This window comes from Sceloporus undulatus, chromosome 2, assembly GCF_019175285.1.
Source record: "Sceloporus undulatus isolate JIND9_A2432 ecotype Alabama chromosome 2, SceUnd_v1.1, whole genome shotgun sequence".
Lineage (NCBI taxonomy): Eukaryota > Metazoa > Chordata > Lepidosauria > Squamata > Phrynosomatidae > Sceloporus > Sceloporus undulatus.
In genome coordinates, this window is record NC_056523.1 from 129288985 (window position 1) to 129314536 (window position 25552).

Genomic DNA, 25552 nt, shown 5'->3' on the forward strand with positions numbered 1-25552 from the left:
ATTGGCATCAATAGTGGCTTGTGAAATGAGCCATTCCAACCTTGCGAGCCTGGGCAACCTGCAATCCGGGGCTCTCTCCCAACACCAGAGATAAAGACAGAAGAAGGGCTTCTCTCTGATTAACCTGCTCTTTTGGTTAAACGGTTGTCACCGGTGGAGGTACCTTAGCACATGTTCCCACAAAAAGATCACAATAAATTCTTACACAAAGGAAGAACTGTGGGGGAAGGGGGGGGAAGGAAGGGAGCATAGAAAAAGGATAGGGGACTGGAATTTTGTGTTTGTGCCCCACCACTACCTACAGAGGGGAACTAGAAGAGGCACATTCGTCTCTCTTAATGAGAGTGGTTAGATCAAAGAAGAAAAAGGTAAAGTGTACTTAGCTATAAAAAGAAAGGTTGATTAAAACAAAACTTAGGGATAGCTACAGAGGAAATTGGGCTTATGTCCTTGGAGTAGGACAAAACTCAAAGGTTTCATATTTGTTCAGTCCTTCATCTGTTTTCACCAAGCCAGACATATTTCAACACCAGTCTCGTCAGTGGCAAAGTTGTCCTCATTTCTCCAAATTCAACATTAAAGCATACTTATACACTATAATCTGTAATAATATCTCTCCTTCACTCTTTCCACTCTCCACAACCTGGACATGTCTGGCTTGGTCTGTATAAAAGATGAAGACTGAAACAAATTGATATCTTTTAATTTGTTTGTTTTTTGAGGACTTCAGCCCAATTTATTTTTTCGTTAAGTTTTGGTGATAGATTTATTTAAATTTAAACTGTGGTTGTATTATTTAGAAGGTAGTAGTTAAATGTCAGGGTCATGGAGCTAGGGTGAAATCCCCGACAATATATGTGGGGTTCCTTTACCACTAAGCGATGATTCTACTCCATGGTCTATCTAGACGGTTTCATTCAAGGAAGCTGACAGCCCACCCAAAGGCCACTATATCAACCTGCATGGTTATATTTGGGTACTGCTGGTGCTCTGTGTATGGATTTGGTTTGGGATTAGTGTTTCCGCAAATAGACTTTCACCAGGTTCTGGTTCTAATGCAACCATGGATCGAGTTTTCTAATTCAAGAGTACCACACCATGGCTGAACACATTCACAGTCTCATTGAAGTTAAATAAGGTCCAGCTTGTTTAGCACCTAGGTGGAACACTCTTGGTTATTACCTGTAGGGAACACTTGGAATCTCCAGAAGAGGAGGAAAGGATCCTGCTTGAAGACCTGGAGCCACTACTATTCATAGTTGAAGTACTGGAGCTAAATGGATAGTGATCTGAATCAGTATAAGTCTGCTTTCTGTGTTCCGGTGTTCTGCCCAGCTGCCCACAGTGGCTTGCTTGAACATGTTTATTAAGGCAAAGTCTGTCCAGTCCCTGCCTTCAGCTCTTGCTCCTCATGCCTAAGTAATTCTTGTGGGTGTGATGGTGTCACCTAAGCTCCGATCATTTCTGAACAATTGCTGCCTTGGATCTTGACCCAGATCACTTTGGCTTTCTATCTGGTTCATAAGAGACTAACGAATATGAAGAAGTTGTAACATAAGCTTTTGTAGACTGGTTTACTTCTCCAGATGCATGGAGTGAAGTAGACCAAGGTAAAAACACACTGCAGAAATATCCAGTTTGAGATCACTTTAACTGACTTTGCTCGTGCTAAGGAATCCTGGGACTGTGTTTATTATGACACAGAGCTCTCTGACAGAGAAGGCAAACATCACCAAAATTACAGTTCCATATTCCCTAGCATTGAGCCGGGTAGTTAAAGTGGTGTTAAACTGGATTGTTTTCTGCTGTGGTTTTGGCCCAGTTTACAAAGCTTATGCACAACTTCTTTCTCTCATTAGTCTCAAATGTGCTATAAGATTCTTTTGCATAATGATATTCCAGACTACCAGCTATGTCTCTGAATTCACCTGCTTCTTAGTTCTCTATAGCTTTCTTGAATCTGGATCTCCCCTTAGTTTTGGTTGTTGCACTGTCTCCGCTCTTCAGATCTTATGCATGTTATCTGTATGCCCTGATGGTGCAGGGCAGAAGGTGGACTCATGTCAGCATCACTGACCGGGGAAATATAGCCACAGCTTCTGTATTCCATTTAGGTTTAGGGTTTTAAAGCCAAAGTGTTCAAAAGAACTTCATTTGAATTATTACCTGTTCTACACACAGAGCCAACTAGACAGGAAGGCTGTGTGTGTGTGTGTGTGTGTGTGTGAGAGAGAGAGAGAGAGAGAGAGAGAATGACTGGGTTTGTGGATAAGCTGTGTAGTACAGGAAGGAAACGTTTAGATCTGTGAGATACTGGGGACATTTTGGGATAAGCAAGACTATGCAGGAAGGATGAGCTCCACTTGAGCCAGAATGGAACCAGATGCTAATGTTTACATCAAAAGGTTAGTACAGCAGTTTCTTAAAGTGAACCCTCCAGAAAGCCAACTGGAATTGGGGAACATTCAAAGCATGTTACATCTGTGGAAGACAATAGAGGGAATTGATTCAGTTAGTGTTTTGGGTGGCTGGAGACCTAACCTCAGGATTAAGCTTCCCCTTGAAGTACTGATTGAATACCCTGGTTTTATTCAACTTTCATTTTTCACACAGGAGAAAAAAAAGAAGAGTGAAGTTAGTCCCTCACAGAAGCTAGTGAAGATTTGACACAACAACGGCGTGTACAGACCGCCAAAAAGAGGCGGCCTCCTCGTTGTGCCTCTCTCTGCTGTGCAGGAGCACCACAGCAGACAAATTGTGCAGAGCTCGCTGCGCAGCAAAGAAGAGCGCTTCCAAAGGCGGCTCCTTTTGCGGCGCCGCAAAGCGCCAAGGTGCAGTTACGTCACAGCTGCACAGCGCCGTTTAGAGGCGGTGCAGCTGCGATGTAATCATTGCACTGCCGTATGTATGGCGCTGCACAACTGCGGCACATGCATAACGCTGCTAGGTTTGTAGGGCGTGTGCATGCGCCGCCCGCAGGCAACCCTAGAACATCGTGGACGCACCGCAAAGGGACCATTGGACAGGGCCAAACCTAACTATTTGTGCACTCCAGCAATAATGGTTGTGTGCCCTGGAACAGTTGATGGGGAAAAGGCCCCCAGAATTAATTCTAATTGTGCCCAGGAAGAGTATAAATTTAAGTTTTTTTAATTGATTGAAATAAGGACACATTTTAATTTATATGTAAGATATATATCCATTTAATTCATGTGTAAGTGGATAATTGCTGAGAAAGTCCCAACATAATATATTTGAGTTCAAAAGAGAAAACTCTCAAATATGAGAATACTGGCAAAAGTTGAAAGGAAAACTCAAGAAGGTCAAGTCTCTCCACACTATTTAGGATTTGTTCAAAACACCATGATAGAAGTCACTTGGAATGATACTCAAGGTAGCAGGTACAGCAAGTGTAAGAGGTCTGCAGTGTGGTTAGCAATGCTGTCAAAGAAGCTGTTAGAGAAAAAAGGTTCAGAAAATGGAAATCTCACCCAAACATGAAGAACAGAAAAGAGCGCAAATTTGCAAATAAGAAATGCAAGCAAGGAAGGGATGCAATGTTGCAAAAAAAAAAAAAATCAACTGAAAAATATATAAAAAGATAAAAAGGTTCCCCTTTGAGATGGTTGTCAAGTTGTTTTTAATGTAGGGGGTGGTGTAATCCCTATTACTAATCTGAAGAGCCAGTGTTGTCAAGACAACCCGTGGTCATGTGGCCACATGGCTGCATGAATGGCTGTTACCTTCCCACCAAAGTGGTACCTATTTACCTACTTGCACTTTTACATTCTTTTGAACTACTAGATTGGCAGAAGCTAGTTACATTTATACTTGTTAAGAGAGACAGACTATGTGTGTTAACAACACAATTTTTAAACAAACCTTTAATATATCAGGAGCGGAAATGGTTCTAGAGAGTTTGTTGAAAATGTTGGACTATGAATTGGTCAAATGACTCTGAAAGGAGTGATGAGTGGGACAGTGACGTTTTTTTCTTCTGTCTTCCTGCAGAAGATGTACCATGCTTCAAAGTGATGTATTGGGAAGGATGATTGATGAACTGAAGCAAAGAGTAATGATGAATGACATTCTAGCTTTTTTTTTTAACTTAATCGATTGTCAGGGCTTTTCTGGAATGTAATCTCAGCCTTCTTTGGACCATGTCCCTGCTTTTCTTCTATTTAGATGAGTCACCATCTCCCCCCCAAACCAGACAGCCCAGCTCCTGACCCACATGGTGGCTGTTACCTTCACAGCCACAAGCTGGTTGTCCATAGTCTTAATGGTAACGTGGAATGTGGTAGAAGCGCTTGAGAGTGATTGTTTCTGGCACCCTGACAGGACTTTGTGTTAGCTGTTGGAGCCTTTAAATCGATTACAAAAAAAGGGGTTCTTGGCCTTTGGTTCCAGATATTTGGATTCGTTCCAGATTCCTCACTATGAAAAATACAGTACTAGCTGGCATTTCAGAAATAAATTTCAGGTATCAGCAAGCTGAGACCAACGGCTGATAAACCATGCTTTATTAGAAAAAATATAGTGTAAAAATCAACACGCTAAACTGAATTCAAGACATACCATGTTAGTGTGTTAGTCAGTATGCAAGGGATCTGAGGCACCTGCAATGAGAGAAAAGTTGGTAACATGAGCTTTCATAGCTTCCTCAGATGCTTCAAGTAGCAAGTCACTGGATCTTCATTTCTCCAGATACACCAGAAATCTATAGTGAAGGTGTTTCTGTGGGTATATGTAGAGCTGACCAGGGCATCAACAGAGCTGCATCTGATGTCTTCTTGTGAATCCCATAGAGTAGTTTTGGAATCTGAAAAGTTTACAAAGTGTAAAGCATCTTTGAAGGAGACAACATTTTAATTGTTCCTCTGACAGTATGGTAGTTGATAGCTCTTCACCAGGCAATACGTATATATATACCAAAACTCTCGTATCGCACCTGAGAAGTTGATGATGGCAATTAAAGACAGACAAAGGAAAAAGTCTTTGCACAGCCAAACACTAATTTATGACATCCACTTCCACAAGATTTAATGGTGGCTTCTCAGGAATTTAAAGTGGATTGGAGACCAGTTGACAGAGAGAGGCCTACCCCTTGCTACTTGTTACACTGGCTGTGTGGTACGTACTTCTACATTTCAAGGCACCATATCCCTAAATACCAGTTCATCGAGGATGTTCTCACTTAGATTTGAAACAATTTAAAATACAACGTTTTTAATAAAACCGATTCAAATAACCCTGGTCTTATCCCCGTTCCGAATCGCTTTTATTCTTCGTTCCCATCTGGTTTTTAAATCGAAGTTTTTACCTGCAAGTGTTCCTACTTGGCATGAAATCGTGTTTAAATAATCGATTCTTCTCCTCCATACCTTATTTGGAGCTGTCAATCATAGTACGTCAGAAGACGTAACGTTAATCCGGAATATTTGGAAGCGATTTAACTTTTGGCATCGTTTCCATTTCATTGGACAGTTTGTGAATCGATGTATTTTTGGTGGGTTTTTCCTCCAAATGGACCAATGAAGGCGCTTAATCGCTCAAACGTCCTCTTCTGCGTTCCCCATATTAACTGCCATAACTCAGTGCTAGGGAATCCGGGATGGTAGTTTATTATGGCACCAGCACCTCTGGCAGAGGAGGATAAATGTCTCACAAACACAACAGTTCCCATAATTCCTTAGTACTGAGCCAGGCAGGTTAAGGGGGTCTCAAACTGTATTATTTCTACAGTGTTTGGAACTACAGATGAGGGTTTTTTCGTAAATTCAAAAACTTGTTACTTTATAATTACCTATACACAACACACACACACTCATATGCATATATATATATATATATATATATTATATATATATATACCTGTGGGCAAACACACACACACAAAATCTATTTGTATATATACCTATGTTTGTGGTGTGTATGCATTCTATATATATGCATGTGTGTGTGTGAGTATTCATATATAACGTGTTGTGTGTGTCTGTCGGTTGTATTGTGTGTGTGTGTGTGTGTGTGTGTTTGCCAATCAGATCAGAGGAGAAGCAGTGTGTTTCAGTGGGTAGAGACTCTTCTGCATCCAAAGCCCAGGGTGTGGAAAATGGGATCAAGGAGGAGAAGGCAGTGGTTTAAGTGGGATAGAGCCACACGACAGAAAAGGGGAAAGAGAACGATCCCACATCAAGAGGCTGCAGACCTAAGAGAGAGGGAGAGTGAAAGCCAAATAAAGCAAGGCAAGAGGCGTCCCAAGACACCAGCGGAGAATCCCTTCAGAGAGCACAGAGTCAATGGAGGGCTTCTGGCAAAGCGAATTTGGGGAACCCAAGACTGTTTCCAGAGGAACTATGGGATGGGTTTTGCAAGGACGAAGCATCCCCCTCTTTCTCCCAAGACAGTCGGGAGAATCCTTCAGAGAGCACGAGATCAGTGAAGGAGGTGCTGGAAAAGGCAGGGAGGGAGCACTCTTCCCAAAGATTCTCTTTCCAGGTTGGAGGAGAAGGCAATTCCATTTGGAAGGGAGGGAAAGGCCTTTCTTTTCGTGGTCTCTGCGAATCAACCAAATGGGTTTATTCTGCGGCCTGCGCAGCAATCTCCGGAAACTTCTAGATCTCTAGGCAGAAGTAATGATCTTTCTGCAATTTTTGGCGGTAGCTCCGCCACCCATATTAAGGACCTGGTGGCCCGCTCCTCTTCAGTTTCTTCATTCCGCCGCGCTAAGCAGCTCTGGAATTCGCTGCTTTTGCTTGCTCTTTTGTTATTGGAATCTCTGCTATTTTGCCTTTGGACTTTCCTGACCATTCTCTCGACTTTCCCTTGGCTTGACGACTTTCTTTGTCTTCCGCTGATCTTGGACTGGTAACGGACTTTTACCATGGCTCCTTCAAGCAATGTATTAAGTGCAGGGTTAAATTCCCCAGGGCCGATGGCCACGACAAGTGTTCCTCTGCCTCGGGGAGGCACACGTTCAGGCAGTTGTCCCCACTGCAAGGCCATGTCCACCCAAGCCCTAAAGAATAGGGACCGCGGACTCTCAAGGCGCCCTCTATGAGAGGTTCTCCGCCAGCCTGCAGCTCTGGAGCCCATGGGGAAGTGGAGGCTTCCAAACCCCAAGAAAAAGGGGAGAACGCTCCGACCGGGAAAGAAGCGTCTCGGTCGTCCTCGCCGCTGGCTAGACCCGCCGCAAAGGCCCCCGAGTACGGCTCAGTGCCGCCATCTGAGTCGAGGCCAGTACGTCCATATCGCGTTCCTGAGCCGCGAAGACCCCGACTCCGTCTGTACCGGCCCTCTCCTACGGTGCCGCTCGAGCCCAGAGTCCTCTCTCACAGCCACCTCTCTGTACCGGACACCTACAGATTGTGCAGGTGGACTCTGAATCGGAGGGAGAGCTGCGGACTCTTACGCTCCATTCTCCCCTCAGAGCCGAGGTCCAAGTCACCCGCCTTCGCCAAAAGGCGACCGCGTCTGCCTCACGGACCGGGCCACGCTAGGTACAGAGCCGACGAGTTTGTGCACATCATCGTCCCCCTGCAGGTCACGACCGCGACCTCTTCCAGGCGTTCCTGTCTCGTCCATGATCAATGCACAGGACAGTATCTCATCCCGGTTGACCCGTCCGCCCCCCGCCGGGACCCTATGCTTATCTTCAAGGCCGTCGTCGGATGATGACACCCCCGCCGGCCACCGGGACGCCCTGGACATCCGACCCTCTCCTAGACGGCGGAGTCCATCCCCTCAAGATCTGGCCGGTCTCCTCGTTCTGCATCCCCAGTTTCGGGATGAGGATGCCCCGTTTGTGCCTCAGGGCCCTTCAGTCCTTCACCTACGGATGACGTCAGGGCCTTTGCTGAAAGGTCATACGGATGGTTGATGCCCTAAGCTTGAAGTCGCCCATCCGGAGGATGCTGCCCTCGACCCGGTAGAGAGGAGGATCCACGGCTCCCGGCCTCCAAAGCCCTGGCCTACTCCCTTCCCTGGAGAGATCGCCAAGTGCTCTTGGGACGCCCCACCACCACACAATCCTACAGGAAGACTACTGGTTCGTAATGCAGACTTGAAAGACAATATTTTCACATAGCGTCCTGGAGGACCACCGCCGGTTCCTTCCTTCGCTGTCGGGCACCAGGCGTACCGATACAAGGTCCTTCCTTTGGCCTTCTACAGCTCCAAGGTCTTCACCAAGTGCATGGCACCTGTGGTGGCCTACCTACATCAGAAGGGAATCACAGTCTTCCCGTACCTGGACGCTGGCTCTTCGCAGCCTCCTCAAAGGACGCCCTAATCCAAAGCTGGAATTGCCTTATCCTGCTACAACACACTGGCCTGCAGGTCCAACTTCGACAAGTCCAACTTGACTCCTACCAAGTGAATAGACTTCATAGGATCAACACTGGACTCTGTACAGATGAGGGATACCTTCCCGAGACAAGGTTCCAAGTTCTGTGATCTCTACAGCCCTGCCTCCGCCAAAGATGCCTTCAGGCCTGGCAGTTCAGGTCACATGGGGCACCTGGCCTCCACCACTTTTGTCCACACGTGGGCCAGCTGGCCTCAGGCCCATTAATCTGGTTCCTCTCCGTGTTCGACCCCGTTCGAGACACGGCCACCAAGTTGCTCACCATCCTGAGGACGGTACAGAGGTCCTCGATGGTGGTCCAATCCGACAACGTCTGTGTGGGGATGGCCATTCTTACCCCTCAGCCGGACCTCTCCCTGACTACGGACGCCTCCCTGCAGGATGGGGTGCCACACGCTGAACCTTACAATAAGGACAGATGGTCACTGGCAGAAGCTCTCTCACATCAACGTTTTGGAGATGCTCGCCGTGGAGAAAGCACTCGAGCCTTTCAAACAGTCCTCGCGGACAAGGTGGTGCTCCTCACCGACAACACCACCTCAGTACTACCTCAACAAACAGGGTGGTACGAAGTCAAGGACTCTGCTATTGATCACCATCCGCATTTGGGAATGGTGCATACAACACAAGATCCTGCTACAATGCATTCACCTGCCGGCGAACAGACGACCTGGCAGACCGTCTCAGCAGGTCACCTTCCACTTGCCACGAGTGGAGGCTGCATCCAGAAGTAGTCTCCCGACTCTTCAATCGTTGGGGAACCCCCCTCCTTGACCTGTTTGCCTCCCGGCTGAACCACTCAGACCGCAAGATTCTGCTTCATGGTACAGAGAACCACCATGGAAGGGGACGCCTTCCAGTTCAAATGGACCCAAGGCCTCCTCTACGGCCTTCCCTCCGTTCCCTTTGTTACAGGGTCTTCTCAAAAATGTTGGCCGACCACACGACGCAATCCTGGTAACGCCGTGGTGGCCCAGACATCCGTGGTTCCACCCGCCTAAAACGAGCGCAGGACCATCTCCGCCTCAGCTGGCCCGACGTGCTCTCGCTCCACAACGGACAAGTTCACCATCCCGAGATCAATCCCTCCCATTGGTAGCATGGAGGATTTCATCCTGAGGACACTTCCATCGGGTACAGGACAGCACAGAGACCATCCACATGGAGGTCCTATGCCTACAAAGGGATATTCCTAACCTTTCTACCAGCAAGGGACATTCCACCATCCCGTGTTTCCATCCCTGTAGTCCTGGACTTTCTCATGACCTTAGCGGATGCAGGTCTCTCCTTGAGTTCTATCAAATGCTACCTATCTGCCATTTCATCTCACTACCTATTTCAGGACAGCCTTCTCTCTTTGGGATCCCCTTCATAAAGAGGTTCCTTAAAGGATTCAACAATTTGCCCCACCGATTCTAGACCCTACACCTCAGTGGAGTCTAGATACCGTCTTGGCACATTTGGTATCTAAGCCCTTTGAGCCTTTAGCTACCACGGACCTGAGATCCTGACTTGGAAGACGGCCTTCCTGGTAGCTATACGTCAGCCCCGAGCTGGTGAATGTGTTGCCCTGAGGATGGACCAACCCTTCCTCCGTTTCCACAAGGACAAGGTGGTGCTCCATACAGACATCACTTTCTTCCAAAGTGGGTGTCTGCCTTCCACATCAACCAGGACATTGTTTTGCCGACTCTGGCTCCTAATCCGACCACAGACTCTGGCGTCAGCTCCCTGCCCTGTGTCCGCGGGCGCTGGCGTTCTATCTGGCAGGACATCTGCTTCCAGGCGTTCGGAGAGACTTTTTGTGTGCTACTCCGAAGCCCAGAAGGGGCTGCCGATGTCACCGGAGAGGTTCTCCAAGTGGATGGCCAGTACCATCCACCTCTGCTACGAACTGGCTGGAAAGCCTTACCAGGTCGGGTTAGAGGCCATGCAACTACGGCGGTAGCTGCTCCTCCGCCTTTTTGACGGGGATACCCCTGAGGATGTGTGCAAGGCAGCTGTCTGGTCCCAGCTTTGACCTTCATTAACATTACAGGCTGGATGCTAGGGCAGGCACGATGCAGCCTTTGGTAGGGCAGTGTTACTTTCTGCCATTTAATAGACCTGTTACACTGTTAATAAAACACAGTTGTTTGGTTTACATACTTTATGTTATGTCATTATTGGGTTTGACACTCCCTCCTCCTATGACTATAGCTCGCTAGTCTAAACCCATTTGTGTGATCGCAGAGCACAGAAGAAGTAACAGGTTGCTCACCTGTAACTGTGTTTCATCGAGTGTTCATCTGCGAATTCACACAAACCCGCCCATCCATCCCCTCAGTGTCTGCTCATTTGACAACGCTTGTTGCTGCGCTGTTACGGCTCATTCAGAACTGAAGAGGAGCGGGCCACCAGGGCCTTATATATGGGTGGACGGAGCTACCGCCAAAAGTTGCAGAAAGATACATACTTCTGCTAGAGATTAAAGAATTCCGGAGATTGCTGCGCAGGCGCAGAATAAACCCATTTGTGTGAATTCGCAGATGCCACTCGAAGAAACACAGTTAAAGGTGAGCAAACTGTACATTCCCCCCCCCCATTGATCGAGCCCTTCTGCCTGGGCGAGATCAGATGCCTCCTCGCGAGGAGCTTCCCTTCCCTGCTGGTGAGATCAGATGCCTCCTCGCGAGGAGCCTTCCCTTCCCTGCCTGGCGAGATCAGAGCCCAAGCGGGACGGGAATGCCTCTTCTGAGGAGGCTTCCCTTCCTGCCTCTCCTCCGTTAGAAATGGGCTCTCCCCACACAGAGGGGAGGTTGCAATCCACCGGGGGGAAGCCTTGTAGTCCTTTGGCAGATGCAGGCGCTTGAGCAGCCGGGACTTCAGGTGCTTAAAGCGCTGAAGAGATTAAGCGCCTGTAAACCATTAAAATAAAAAATAAAAATAATCCTTATCTCTTATTGAAAGACCACAGCGGACAAAGGGGTGAGGGAAGCAAAAATGGCGACAGCCACGACGGATGGGGACAGAAAGGGCAACTCCCCCAAGGCCAGCCCCATCGCACTCCGCTCCTCCCATCCAGCTAACCCGATTTCAAAGGCTGTCGTTCCTATTTAAATGCTCCAGTTCCTATCCCAATTCAAGGGGAAAATGTAGGTTCGACCCTAGTACTTTTTTAACGCGCGTTAAATGACGAAAACTCGATTCAAAATTTTATACCGCTCTACGATTCAATTTGTAGTGGGGACGATTGCGGGTTGCTCTAGAACCGTTCTAGGTTTAAATCGGATCCTAATAGGAACGCCACTCCTAGGATTCGATTCAGAACGCGGGGTTTCACGTAGTGAGAACATCCTCATCAAGGAACAACAGAGTGAATGGCTGTTCCTTTTATATCCTGCTTGTGAACCTCCAAGAGGCATCTGTTTGCCCATACTTGGATGCAGGATTAGATGTACCCCTGGTCTGCTCCACCCAGGTGTTTCTTCTTTCCTTGTGTTCTTTTCAGAAATGGATACTTGAAGCACAACTGCCAAGTGAGTGGAACTGATTGTGACATTCCTGCATCTTCTTCCTGCTGGCCAGGACTAGCTCCCTGATGTGTTACATGCTTTAAGAGCTAGCTATATATTCCCTGCCTCTCCTGCTTATTCTTGTGTTTCCAGCAAAGGGGAAAGCACTTACCAAAGGATCTAACAAGCCCCCTTGTAACTTAACATAACTTGATTTGCCCTGTGGTTCTAAAGAGCTGTTTTCATTAAATTAGGTTTAATTAAAGCATGAAGGTATTTAATTAACTCTGTGGCCCTCTTATGCTTTAATGGCTGCTTGGGGATATTTACAGAAGCCTAGCTGTAAGCACTACCTGGCCATCTGGAGGAAAATACGTATGTGAGGAGTTCCTGCCCTGTCTCTTTCATGCCTGGCTCGAAACTTAGAGAAGACCCAGGGTGATCAAGTGGTGCATAGATAGTCTACTCAGATATTCCACCAGGAGGAAGAAAATAAACAAGTGTCACTAAAGTTGAGCTTATTAAAGAGGCAGCTTAGAGAGGTGATTCCTAAAGTGGTCAGTATGCCCCTGGGGCTGTGTGAAAAGATCCAGGGGGTGGTGAGGGAGAAAGGGGGCAGCAGCAGGGCCTTTAGTCAGATTACTGGAATGCAAGAAAAAAAAGGGGAACCAGCAACTTTTGGGACCATCGTGAGGATGAGGATTTCATAAAACTTGTTTTCAGGGTCCCTTAAAACCACTGCACAACCTATCTGGTAGTTTTGTGTGGTTTCTTACTCTTTTCCTGTTGTTTTGGGACAGACTGACTGACTGGAGTGAGGAGTTAGAGCACATGGTGGCGGGGGAGAAGTGGCAGCAAAAAGGAGGTTTCAGATTTGGGACTTTACTTAAACTTTGTGAGCTTTCTCAGAATTCAGCGGGCAGGTTGGAGCTGAACTGCTGTTCCTGCTTTTTTTCATCAGACAGACTGAGAGAAGAGGTAACAGAAGAAATAATGTTTGTGTATGTATGTGGGGGTAACATTTGCAGCTATGTGGGGAAAACATATCTCTAGGGAAGGATGGGGAGGAGTATCCAGGGATTCTTGGAAAGAGTCCTTTACCTTGGAGCAGCTCATGTAGTTAAAATATCTCCCTTTCCCCAACCATGCAAGTCGCAAGTCTGGAGCCTGTGGCCTCTGTAAACCCCCCTCCCCCCCCACACACACACCAGTTTTGCCCCTCTCCATCCTGATAAATAAGAATTGTAAATCCTTCCCCACTGGGAAGAAGCTTCTCCCTTTGTACTTGCTTTGAAAGCAACGACTGAGCAGCAACCAAGAGGCCTCTACCCCAGTCTGACCTTTGCTGCAAGGCCAGCACGGATTAGAGGCTTCTCAGTCACTGCTCAACCAGCTACTCAATTGCTGCTCCCATGGTGACCAGGTGTATAGGGAGCAGCAACTGAGGGGCCAATCAAGCAATGACAAAGAAGCCTCTTGCCAATGTCAGCATTGCAGCAAAGGCTGGCATGGGCAAAAGACTTCTTGGTCACTGCTCCCTTTCAGTCCAGTCACCTTGGGAGCAGCAACTGAGAAGCCTCTTGCCTGTGCTCAGCCAGCTGATGAGTTGCTGCTCCCAGGGTGACGGGATTGGAAGGAAGCAATGACTAAGAAGCCTCTCACTTGTGCTGGACTTTGCCACAACTCTGACATTGGCAAGAGTGTTCTTGGGCACTACTCAGCTGGCTGATTGGTTGCTGCCCCCAAGGTGACTTGTTCCAAAAGAAGCAGTGACCAAGAATGTTTGTTTTGCATTGCAGTAGAACAGTAGCCCTAATATCAATAAATATGCAGGGGGGACAGTAGGGTTGTTGCTCAAGAGGAAAGGGGGTGGTAACCTGGGAGTTCAAGTATGCCACAATTTTGATACAAGAAATGGAAAGCAAACATAGAATTTGGTATTCAGTACAGAATTCATCTCCTGAAGTTTTTGACCTATAAACTTCTGACAAAACCAAGGTGTTGTGGAGTCTCTTATGTATGACTCCCAAGCACGATCTCAGAGGTGCAGGAGGCAGAACCTGTGTAGAACAACCCATGACATCCTGTTGTGATTAACAGGATCAGAAAGTTAGGCAGCATAGCTGATCAAGAGCCAATTTGCAAAATATGTGTAGATACTAGAACCTACATTTTCTTGGTAAGGAATTCTGGCTACTGATACAGATTTTTTTTAAACGCAACATGATGTTTATGATTTTGTATAAATTCTTTCTTAGAATTTAGTACAATCTAATTTACTAATAGGTGGTTTTCTATTACATCAGTGCTTTGGCCAGATTCTTTAATATATCATATTAAATTAGTTTAGGTCAGAGTGGATTGGGTGGACAGGGAGACATTGTGGGATCTAGGTGTGCTGAGATCCTAACACCCTGTAGTGGTAGACCTTTCTGAGTGAGGAAGACAGATGGAGGATTCTGTTGTGGTTCTGGAGTTATCTAGAAACTGTGTTTCCTTGGGCTGAATGAGACATTAAACTATTGCTTGTGCAAGTCAATAAACTGCAAATAGCTGATGATAGTTCCCCCCCCCCACACATACACACATTTTGTGAAAAATAGTTGACTTGAGGTGTAAAAAATCCAGAAAATTTAAAGCCTTAGATGCAAACCCCAACCCTATTTAAATGCCCTGAGGGAAACCAGAAAGTTTGGGTGAAATTGAAATACAGCATTTATTTTCATAGCAAACTTACTTTACTGCTTTAGCAAAATAAATTGCTGCATTTATTATTTAGTTGGTGCTCAAAATTCTACCATTTGGCATAATTATGAAATTCAAAAAGATAAAAAATCTTACTTTTGTATGAGTAAAACTGTGAAAATACTTTGTAAACAGGAAGTGGCAACTCTAACCTTGTATATGTACTGGTACAGTATTTGAAAATGAGGGGGGGGGGCGTAAATAGGAAACTGAAATTTTTGTAGTAATCATAACAAAGTGTATTATTTGGACAGAAATTGTCATAATTTTAATGACAAAGCTGACACAATGTATAGGTATAAAAATGAGCTTATTGTTAAAATATTGAACTCTTCAGTAGTATACTATCACAAGCAATGAATGTTCCCCTACCTGATCTTCTCATGAAGATGGCTGCACCCACCAGGTGCAGAAATGCATCTTGCATTTGTTGTATATGTCTAATGTAGGCACAGGAATTTTAATTCTTTCATTCTGTAGTTTGCTTTACTTACTAATTTACTAACCTTTAATTAAAATGCACAGTTCCTCTGTTATCTTTTTAAATCCTCCAAAAGAGATGGTTCATCAAAGGTGTGTGCATGTCAATGTGTGTTCCCCAAATTTCTTGTTTTTCAATTAAAAATGTATATTTGGCAAGGGGGGGGGAAAGAAAAATTGTCCCCCCAATTGTTCCATCACCCCCCCCCCCGAACTTCATACGCCTAAATAAGGAGGTGTGCTCAAGAACTAAGGGAATAATTTCCAACACTTTGCAAGTCTCCTCTGGTGTGATGTTTTTGTGGATATACAAACAGAAGTTGCTATTATCTCCTCAGAGCTATGTATGTTGGGAATTTAATGTAATTAATCTCTGTTTGAAATGATATCAGCCTCTCTCAGGTTGAACACACATAAGGTAAGTAAGAAAAGGACAAAGTTGTTGATTACTCGCTTTTTGAATCCAGATTATGTACAACACTGGCTGGGGGGCGGGTTTGATATCTCATTGTGAAGTGAGAACTGTGGATTATAATCTGAACACTGTCAGAATAATGGATTCATAGTTGTCCACTCATCAGGTTTCATTAAAGCGTCTGTCAAGATGAGGGAATGGGACACAAAGCATAATGAAATCTAGAATGTGTAGGCTAATAATACACAAGTTTTAATGACAAAACAGCATTACAGAGAGGGAAGAAGGGAATAAATTAGTCAATTTGTATGACTATTGGAAAATTGCAACTGGCATCAGGGAAAAGGTGGAACATTTCTGATGAATCTGGATTCAAGTGAGATTGTGATGAAGATAGGCTCCATCTGCCTTGCATGAACATGTGATTTACTTTGTATTATCAAACTCATATTATTTGTTTTAAGTTGACTAATCCACAATAACTATCAATTCCTGGTTTTGTATAGGAAGAAATATCATTACTTTTAAACATGCTTTGAAATAATGAAGAAGCTTTTAGTCTGTTGCCGCTCTTTAACTATCTTAATTGTATGTGCAAATGGGATTTAAACTAATGTTAAGGGATGATTAAATGCAATATATGTTCAGGAGCTCTGTAATCTAATACTAGATTAATTCCTGAATTTATGAATAGAGGGACCAAGAAGAATCTGTAAAGAAGGTCCATATATTGAAGATCCCTGTGGGTCTCTTTCCAGGCTTGGTCACACAACCAGATTCAGAGTCAAATAACTGATGGATATTTGTGTGAAATAAATGACTCTTGTATACATCTTTTAAGGGTTTTGCTGAGGGTGACATAGGCTGCATCTGCACTGCAGAAATAATGTAGCTTGACAGAACTTGAACTGTCATGATTCAATGCTATGGGATCTTGGGATTTGTAGTTTTGTGAGATATCTAGCCTTCTCTGTCAGAGGGTTGTTGTGACACAACAGACTTCAAATCCCTGGATCCTATAGGGTGGAGTCATGGCAGATAAAGTGGTCCCAAACCACATTATTTCTGCTGTGCAGATGCATGAACATTATTTCTGCAGTGTATTAACAGAATTCAATTATGCATGTTTCAGGCCAAGTCAAGGGTGAAACAGATGGTCAAAAGAAGCAGGTTTCTGGCTGGCTTCCAGGTGGGGCATTTAGATCACACAAGTCTGGAAGCTGGCCGGAAAGTGCTCTCAAGCTGCGCTGTGGGGAGAAAAGCCAAACTAAAAAGAAGCTGGATTTTTCCACTTCTTCCCAGAAAATGCACACCTTTGCTTGTACATTTAAATGCAGCACTTCCAGAACGGCTCTAAAAGGGGTGCTCTATCCTAACCCTAACCCTAATTGTGCATATAAATGCACTGTCGCAGGAGTACTTTTAAAAGGGATGGAGCTGCCATACCCAAGTGGTGGGGGTGGAAATGCCCAAAAGAGAAACTGTGACATCTTTCATGGAAATGAGTACAACATACACAAAACAGACAGTCAAAGAGGGGGCATGGAGTGAAGGGGGCATGATTGTACCTTGCCTGCATCTTCACGGGCACACTTCTGCCCCAGTGCCCTATCCAGGTGAAGTGCTGCACATGCAAATGTGTGCAGGGTCACAGGGACAGCCATCCAATGGGATGGCAGTCGCCAGTTGCTCCTACAAAGGTGCACCAGGATGGTGGGAGAAACAGTAAAAAAAAAAGTACTCAGTGGTGTGGCTTTAAGCTGTGCTATGTGTTCATGATATGCACACTCCAGCCATCTTGGGAGCAGGCAGTGCAGTAGGTGTGGTTTTAATGTGGCTTCAGAGAAAGCAGCTTCAGGCCATTTTTTCCTGTCTGTTTTGCCCCTAAATGAGAAAAAGTAAGGCTGGTCCGTTCATTAGGAAGCAGGAGATAGCAGATTCACAGTGTTATGAAAACGCAGCAGATTGTTAATTATTTCCTATTCTGTTATTTTTATACTGTAGTCAGTCAACCTCAGGATCTGCAATATCCTGGTTGGCTTTTGTTGCTACTGTGGAGTATGGGCTATGATTTTTGGGCTGAAGGACACCAATTGCTGCATTGCATTAGGAAGTGAAGAGGCTGTTCAGACTGCCCCTAATGGGTGGCCTGCAGTTGCCTCCAGCTGCATTGGATCGAGGCCACGGCAACCTCATGCCACAGCCTTGATCTGGCCTTTCCAGGGCACAAAAAGGAGCCACTTTTTATGGTCCCTTTTGCACCCTGGAAAGGGCATGATAGCTGTGGCATCACAGCGTTAAGGCACTCCTTTGGTGCTGCATCATGTAAACAGAGGAGCGCTGTGATGCCGTGCACCATGGGGCGGAATCAGGCTGTGCATCATATGGATACCACACCTGAACTCCAACCCCAGGCCAGCCCCAAACTGACTTGAGCTGGCCCTCTGGCTGATTGCCCCAGTCATTTGACTCACTATTTGTCCAAACCATATGTATTTTTTTTTAAAGTGAACTCTTCAGTATGCATTAGTATGGCTTAACCTAAAACAATCAAAGGTTGTTATAAGCTAATTGCAAAATACCCTTGTTGAGTGTCTATTTAGCTGCGGATCTGTATGCTTCCTGTCTCCTTACTCTTCTGGCTCATCCTAAGCCTTTAATTTAACAGACGTCTTTTTGGGAAGAAGAGAACACACAGAATGTTTGATTCATAACAACCTTCCTTCATTTGTCTTTTTTCAGGCTACTGGGAATCTATTCCAGGTTCGTGTAGTTGGTGGCTCTACTCTGAACAGTTACCTCTCTCCTCAGGACAGTTGGCCTCTCTACCATCCAGCCATGGACAGGTAAGTGATTAAACACACCAGAGAGAGTTAAGAATGTTTCAGGAAGGCTGCCAGAAATCAGAGAGCAGAAGGAGAGATGAGGACTCAGAGCTTGGAAATTTTAGATTACAACTCTCAGAATCCTGTTGATCACCAAGGCTAGGAGACTGAAGGCATTGCATCCCCAAAAGTAACTTTTCCAGGCTTTGCACAGATCATGCCTAGCCTGTTCCTTCACTATTTCTGTTTTCTGAGCTGTCTATGTTCCAGCAGATGGTAATTTATAGTGCCTTCCAGAAGCATTCATCTTCACTTGCTTTTGACTCTCCTACATTTTGTTGTGTAAAGACCTGGAATTTATGCAGGTTTAATTGACATTGTTAACATTTGAAGTACACATGATACTCAGTACTGTGAAGGTACAAAGTGGATAGTATACAAAGTATAGATAAACTGGATAAGAGGGGGTGGATCCTGCAACAAGGCACTGTGGCTGCCCAGATGAGTTGCCAGAAGGGAGGGAGCTGCCATTATGCTCTGCTCAGTGAGGATTGAATTGGTGGGCTTGTTGTGATGCTATTGTTAAGCTCACACAGTCAGATAGGACCAGAAAGGTGTGTGTATATGTGCATGCTATTAAGCAAGTCCTGTTGATGATGTAAACTTGACACTTTCTTGCTGGCTAGCTCTTGACCTGCAAAATCAGACAAATAGCTATTGTAGCTAGAATTCATCACTCCACTGACACTGAATCAACATACCAGTAATTCAAGAGACCCCGGGCGAAAGGTTTTTTTTTTTTTCTCGAGCCCACTCTCCCTTCTTTCCAACACTGCAGAAGTCAAATGTGCCTAGCAATTCTTGAGCAGCAGTGGGTGACAGCAGCAGTGCTATCTCTCATGCAGCGTGTCCATCCTGACGTGCGCTGCTGTCGAACATTTCACAGAGGGGGCCAATGAATTATTAATGCCTTAACTGCTGCTAGCTGGATTCTCGTCAAAGATAATGTTAGCTCGGATAATGTCCCTGGAAGCAGGAAGCGATTCAGGGGGCTCTCGTCATGCCACAGCGCTTTCTAATTGGGTTGCTTGCTGGCCCAGGGGGCTTTTGTGGGGTTCCCTGTTGGGCATTTGCTGCTAGGCTCCCAGAGGGGAGGTATGTGAACCAGGCCAGGGAGAAAGAGGATTAAGCAGGGAAGAAAAAGAAACAATCTTCCACTTGCACAATCTCACCACTGCACCAGCTGAATATCTGGGATGTGCTGGGGTTACCTGTCACTTTTGTGAGGAATTTCTCACAAAGGCGCCTCTTGCAGAGCTTGAAAAGGTTAATATTTGGACAATAGTTCCCAGAATCCATGTAGCTTGACTCATTGGCTGCAGGGTTCTAGGATGGAGGTTTCTATGTTGTGGGCTCCTCCCTCTCAGCTGTGAGAGAGTTGCTATTTAATCTATTTCCTAGTTTGAGTGCTACATTTGAACCCAGTCCTAGAGAACCTCCCTCTCTTGCTCCTCCTTCTGCTCTTTAGGAGTGTGCTGATGCTTGAAAGTGATCCTGGTGATTCAAATTGCCCTTTGAATGTCTTGTGGTGAAAGTGTTCTCCTTCTGTACGTTTGTTGGATTTGGGAAGATTGGGATCCACCAGAGGTCCCAAGGCCTGTGACTGGTTAGTACAGTAGTCAGATGCTTGGAAGTGGCCACTAGTGACAGCATACCACCAGCATGTGTTAAGAACAAGACCTTGCTCCCAGTGCAGAAAGAGAGAGGGTTGGCCAAGGAATGCCAAGGAATCATAAAGCTAAGATTCCTGGCCAGGAAGTTATCTCTCTTTGTTCCAGAAAATGCACTAAGCATTTTCTCACCAGCAAGTAAGATAGCACCTTACGCATGACTAAAGGGACTTTATTCTTACTTTATTTCTTCAACTGCTGAGTCCTCACATTGCAGAAGTGTTTAGAGGCAGTATGTTTCTGAACAGCAAACTGTGGGTTGAGATGATAATGGATGGAAAAAGTTGTTTATGGATTCTTTCCCCTGCAGGCTTTGTCTGCTGGATTTTTTGGTCTATAGGGTTGCTCTTAACACCCTTGGTTTTAGACTGAGCCATGATGATCCTTAACCCCAAATTAGTCACCCACCTTCTAACTCCATGTTTTGACAAAACACCTCTTGCTAGTGAGTTTCCATTTTAAAATTCAGTTCTGTAAAATGTGTTTATGTTAAATCCTCCCCTCCCAATCGTTATAGTCAGGTGTAATTTTTCTCCCCTCCCCTGATCAATTTTATGCTCTTGAGATTAGGCTAATATGCTGCAAATTGTACTCTTTTCTGTCTTCTCAGCCACAATTCCTCTTTCCTCATCTCAATTCTATTTGAGCTTTAGGCAACTAACCTCCTGGAAGAACAGCTGAACATACATATCTGTCCATACCTATACTGAGAGACTGGGAGCAAAACTTGGTTGTTGTTGTTTTTCTAGGTGTAAGAGTCACAGTCTTGTTTCTTCCCACCCTGAGTTCTTCACAATCCGATCAGTAAAAGCCACTAGGGCTTTCTCCCTAATCTCTACAATCCAGACCCTGATCAAAACTTCCTGAACTGTAACGACTCCAGACTCAATAGATACACTGATAAGCCTTTCTAAGACAATATGGAATGGGGAATATTTGGAGTTGAACTTCACCATGGGCTGTTCTTTGGGTCAAACACTACTCCAGACCAAGTTCTGCAAGATTTTTCTTCTTGCCCATTTGTCAGTAAACAAACTGTAATCACGATATGCACCAAATGATACCATCAAGGAGGAATGGCTGGAGACAATTTGATGCCTGAATAACATGACAATGAATTCAACCTTCTCTGGGAGGAGTCTGCCCCCTGCTGGACAGTATTGGCTCTGATGCTCCTACCCTACCTGCAGCCCACACATTCTGTGTTAACAGCCGACTGAGGCTGTCAGAAGAAATGTTGTCCAACCCTTTGTGCAGTGTTGACTTCAGTAGCAACTGGTTGAACCACCACTGCAAAGTTTGCATATTGTCTCTGGATTTCATAGCTCCTCCTCCTGTAGCTGTCCCAAATTGAATGAGAGCCCCTGCCAGTGCCAAATTAGGATTCATCACCAGGAGAGCTCACCCACCACCTCTGCACCCACCACGCCCCACAGTTTATCTAATAGTTTCTTCTTTCTGCAGAGCGCTACAGTTTGGTGGCCCTGGTGGCCCTGCTCATGTGAAGTTGGTAATTGAATGGGATGTGAACACCAAAGAAAGGTAAGTGTGTTACCCTGTGTGATGGCCAATCATCATGACTCTCCCTGAGCATCCATAATGGGTTTTCGGGGGGGGGGGGTTTTAGAAGTTACCAGTGTGTTGTCTTAAGTGGTCCAGTCTTCTGAACACTGCAGTTGCTCTTGGTATGAAATGAGTTTAGAACCTTCTTTGTTATTTTTTTTAAAGAGAATTATTGAAAAGGTACGGTAAAAGAGATTGGGGTGTACTTTAGATGCTTGAATACCTGTTGAAACTGTCTGTCTTCATCATGTCAGAGAAATTATTGGGGAGCACTTAAGTTTGACATTTGAAGAGGACGTGATTTGAGATACAGTTAAAAGCCTGACTTCCAAGGAAAAGAAGAAAAGCTCACTTTGGATCCTCTTGGGGGCTCCCCAAATCTCTAACCATTTTGGGAAACTGGTCATGATATCCCAGAAAACACTTATCTTCTACATAAATCTGAATATTCATCTGGATAGGCATTCTTATTTTGGAGCTACTGCCTGAGTAACTGGGTTTAGGGTTTCATGACATTCACACAATTCTTGAACAGCTGCCCATGGATATTAAGAGGTAATGCAGCTTCAGTGGAGAAATGGGCAGATTAATAGCTACCCTGAGCATTTCTGTCTCACATGAAAGCAATGCATGTTCACATTAGGATCCGCACTGGGGCTGTGGGCACTTCTGACACACTCATCTACATTTTTGCAGCTTGTTTGGGAACATCCAAGAAGAAGTGGTTCAGGATGCAGAAAGTGTGAAACTGAAGCAACAGCTCCATCTGCAGCAACATAGCTGCACCCTGGATGAATGCTTCCAGCTGTACACCAAGGAGGAACAGGTACCCCTGGACTGTGGCCAAGGGAGTGCTAGGATTTAGCTTGCTGGGATGGAGATAAGTAGAGTAGGCCTATCTTTGTTGGCTGACAGATCACAAAATCACTTGCTTTTCTGGACAGGAATAGTAATGGCCATCAGGTTAGCTTTTCCTCTTTTTTGCTTAGAGATGTCTTCTGGCTTGGGCCTAGCTGATAGGATTTTAGAAGTAGGGTTGAGCAGCTGCTGCTGATAGAATGAGCCCATCCAGCAGCAGCAGCCATTAATCCCCCATCTGCCAGGTCACTGCTGAGTCTGTCCCCCAACATCTAAATTGCCAAATCCCTGTAGTGGTGACATTGTTTCTTCCTCTGCAGCTGGCCCCCGATGATGCCTGGCGCTGTCCCCACTGCCAGGTACTTCAGCAGGGTATGGTCAAGCTCAGCCTGTGGACTCTACCTGACATCCTCATCATTCACCTGAAGCGCTTTCGGCAGGTGGGAGAGCAGCGCCACAAGCTCTCCACGCTTGTGCGCTTCCCCCTGTGTGGGCTTGATATGGCTCCCCATGTGGCCAAGCGCAGCCGTGGCAGCAAGTGGGGCCCCTGGAAACACCCTACACCAGAAAGCAGCCAGTGCAACTTCCTCTATGACCTCTATGCCGTCTGCAACCACCATGGGAGCATGCAGGGTGGGCATTACACAGGTGAGTGTTCCAGTGGATGTCAGCATAGGAAGGTCCTAAGGAACTGCTGCTGAACTGAAATTTGGGGAGAGCACCATACCTTTATGTTATCCTTAACCCTGCTTTGAATTATGACACTGTTGTGTTCTTTGCTCAGGTTTTTTTTTGGGGGGGGGGGATGGGTCAGTTTGTACACCAAGCAATTACTAGTTTTGTAAGAGGGGTACATTAGGAAAATTAAGTAAATCTTCATAAATTGCTTATTTTTAAGCTTAGATATTCTTTATCTTCTAATGTTGAGGCAATAACACTGATAGGAAAAAGCAATGCATGCCACCATGAGCTCTCTAGAGAAAAGATGATACAAGTGTAACAAATAAATTAATGTTTCAAAACATTCAAATCCCAGCACTTGAATCACCCCCAACCTGACATCTTCTTACACACTGGAGTTTCTGCTGAGAGCTGCTAACAGCTTGTCTTCAGAGCTGAAAGAGCTAAAAACTTGTTTTAAAATTAAATATGAATAATGAAAATGTTGAATTCCTTAAGATGCTGGACACAATGCATGACAACACAGGTCCTTGTGTGACTCCATCTGAACATGGGAAATGCAAGTAGCCAACAAGCAAGAAGGGGTGAGAAGTTCCAGCTCTGATGACAGGCACATAAGACATTTTGTTTATGAATTCTCTAGCCGTATGCTAGAAAATTACATCCTTCTTTCCTGGAAACATTCCTCCCTTTATAGGAGCATTTGAACATGAACTGGCTCTGATAAGAGCTACAGGTGTTCTGACATGAGCTGGGAGGATTGGCAATCTTCATCTTGGAGAGAACAAAGTGATTCCTCAGGATCTCCCGCTGCAGTGTCCATATTATCCACACACCTCGAGGGGGCTCAACCCCACATGCCATTGTATCTGTGGTCGAAAGTGGGGACTTGTCACCCTCTGAGTTTTTGAACCCTTGTCCCTTTCAGCACTTGATAGTCTGACCACTGGTGAAGTATGATGGGATTAATTGTGTGCAAATAATTGAAGGGCCAGAATTGCCCCACCTCAGCTCTAATGTGTGTGCTCCATCTGCAGCATACTGCCGCAACGCCTTGGATGGTAACTGGTACAGCTATGATGACAGCACCGTAGAAGCCGTCTTGGAAGATGAAATCAGCACGCGGGGTGCCTACATCCTCTTTTATCAGAGACGCAGTGTGGTTCCAAGCTGGTCTGGAGAAAGTTCTGTCAGAGGTTCGCAGGGGGCATCTAACCTGCCTAGTGGCACAGCTGCTTATTATGTTTTGGACATTAGTCAATCTTCTGTCATAAAAATTGATGTATATCTAAGAGTTCTAAACAGCCATTGGCATAGATTTAAGAACATGGGTCTTAAAGTCCCATGCTGGTGTGAGTAATGGATGTGGGTTGTATTCATTTCAAAGGGATGATTTACAGAACTGCATTACCTTGGTATGAGCACCTCACAGGTTCCATAACATAAGCATCTAGTTTATGAGGGGTGTGTGAAAGACTGGAATAGGACTTCATCAAGTTAGATTTACTGTGAGGTTAGATTTACTTTCAGCAAAGAAGTAGTAACTTTAGAATGGAGATGTGGGAGGAACAAACCAGCTACACTTTATAGTATATATGTTCAAAGTACAAAATAAAAAATAGGGCACATATTCCTTCTAGGGACAAGAAAGGACTAGTAGGAAAGGAGATGAGAAATGTAGCTGGAAATGGCCTAGTCTTAATTTTTTAACGGAGAATCCCCCAGCGGGTTATTCCTTTTGGCAATACCAATTGTAAACTGCTAGGTACTATTAATGTGAGATGCTAGAAGTGCTGACTGAACCCAGATACAGGCTTTCAGGGCTTGTCATGCTTGCCAAATCTTTGACTTCTGCAACTTCTACCAAGATAGCTGTAAATCCCCAAAATGATGGTTTGGAATTTCAGGGGGAGCCCACCAGGTCTTCTTTGACTGTGTTATGTCCTCACAAGGAGCCAAAAATTGGGAGGGGAGCTTGCACTACTTTCCCACTATTGCTGGCTGACTTTGACAGCTGTGCCTGTGAAAACCTGTCAGGCAAAAGCATAATCTCACAGCTCCTGTATCCCTAGCTGGTTTTTACTCATGCAGAAATGTGACTGACCAGGGGGGTGTTCCCATTCGCCTATAAAGCGGATCATGATGCGAATTTAGGGGGTATCGTTTCCACTGAAGCCCAAATTACCTGCATTGCCCCTGAATTGTTCCCATAGAGATTTGAATCTGAATCGGATTATCTCGAATAATTCATTATATGCCTATAAAGCGATTTAAAAAAACAGTAGGTTTTAAAGCGAATTATTTTTGCTCCCGGGGTCCGATTCGTGGTATCCGAATGGGAACGAAAGGGTGTCTGATTCAGGAACCTGGAGATGAGAGGAGCAGCGCTCAAGGGA

At 45.3% G+C, this 25552-nt stretch overlaps 1 protein-coding gene across 1 annotated transcript in view; it reads left to right on the forward strand.

The window, feature by feature from the left end:
• Positions 1-25552, forward strand: part of USP43 (ubiquitin specific peptidase 43) — a gene marked incomplete at its 5' end in the record, with an annotated part of 151409 nt that overhangs the window by 110532 nt on the left and 15325 nt on the right. The window contains 5 exons of the mRNA XM_042447544.1: positions 18242-18345; positions 21519-21596; positions 22314-22443; positions 22796-23123; positions 24194-24352. Of these exons, the coding sequence (XP_042303478.1) occupies positions 18242-18345; positions 21519-21596; positions 22314-22443; positions 22796-23123; positions 24194-24352 (799 nt within the window). The remainder of the gene's footprint in view (positions 1-18241; positions 18346-21518; positions 21597-22313; positions 22444-22795; positions 23124-24193; positions 24353-25552) is intronic.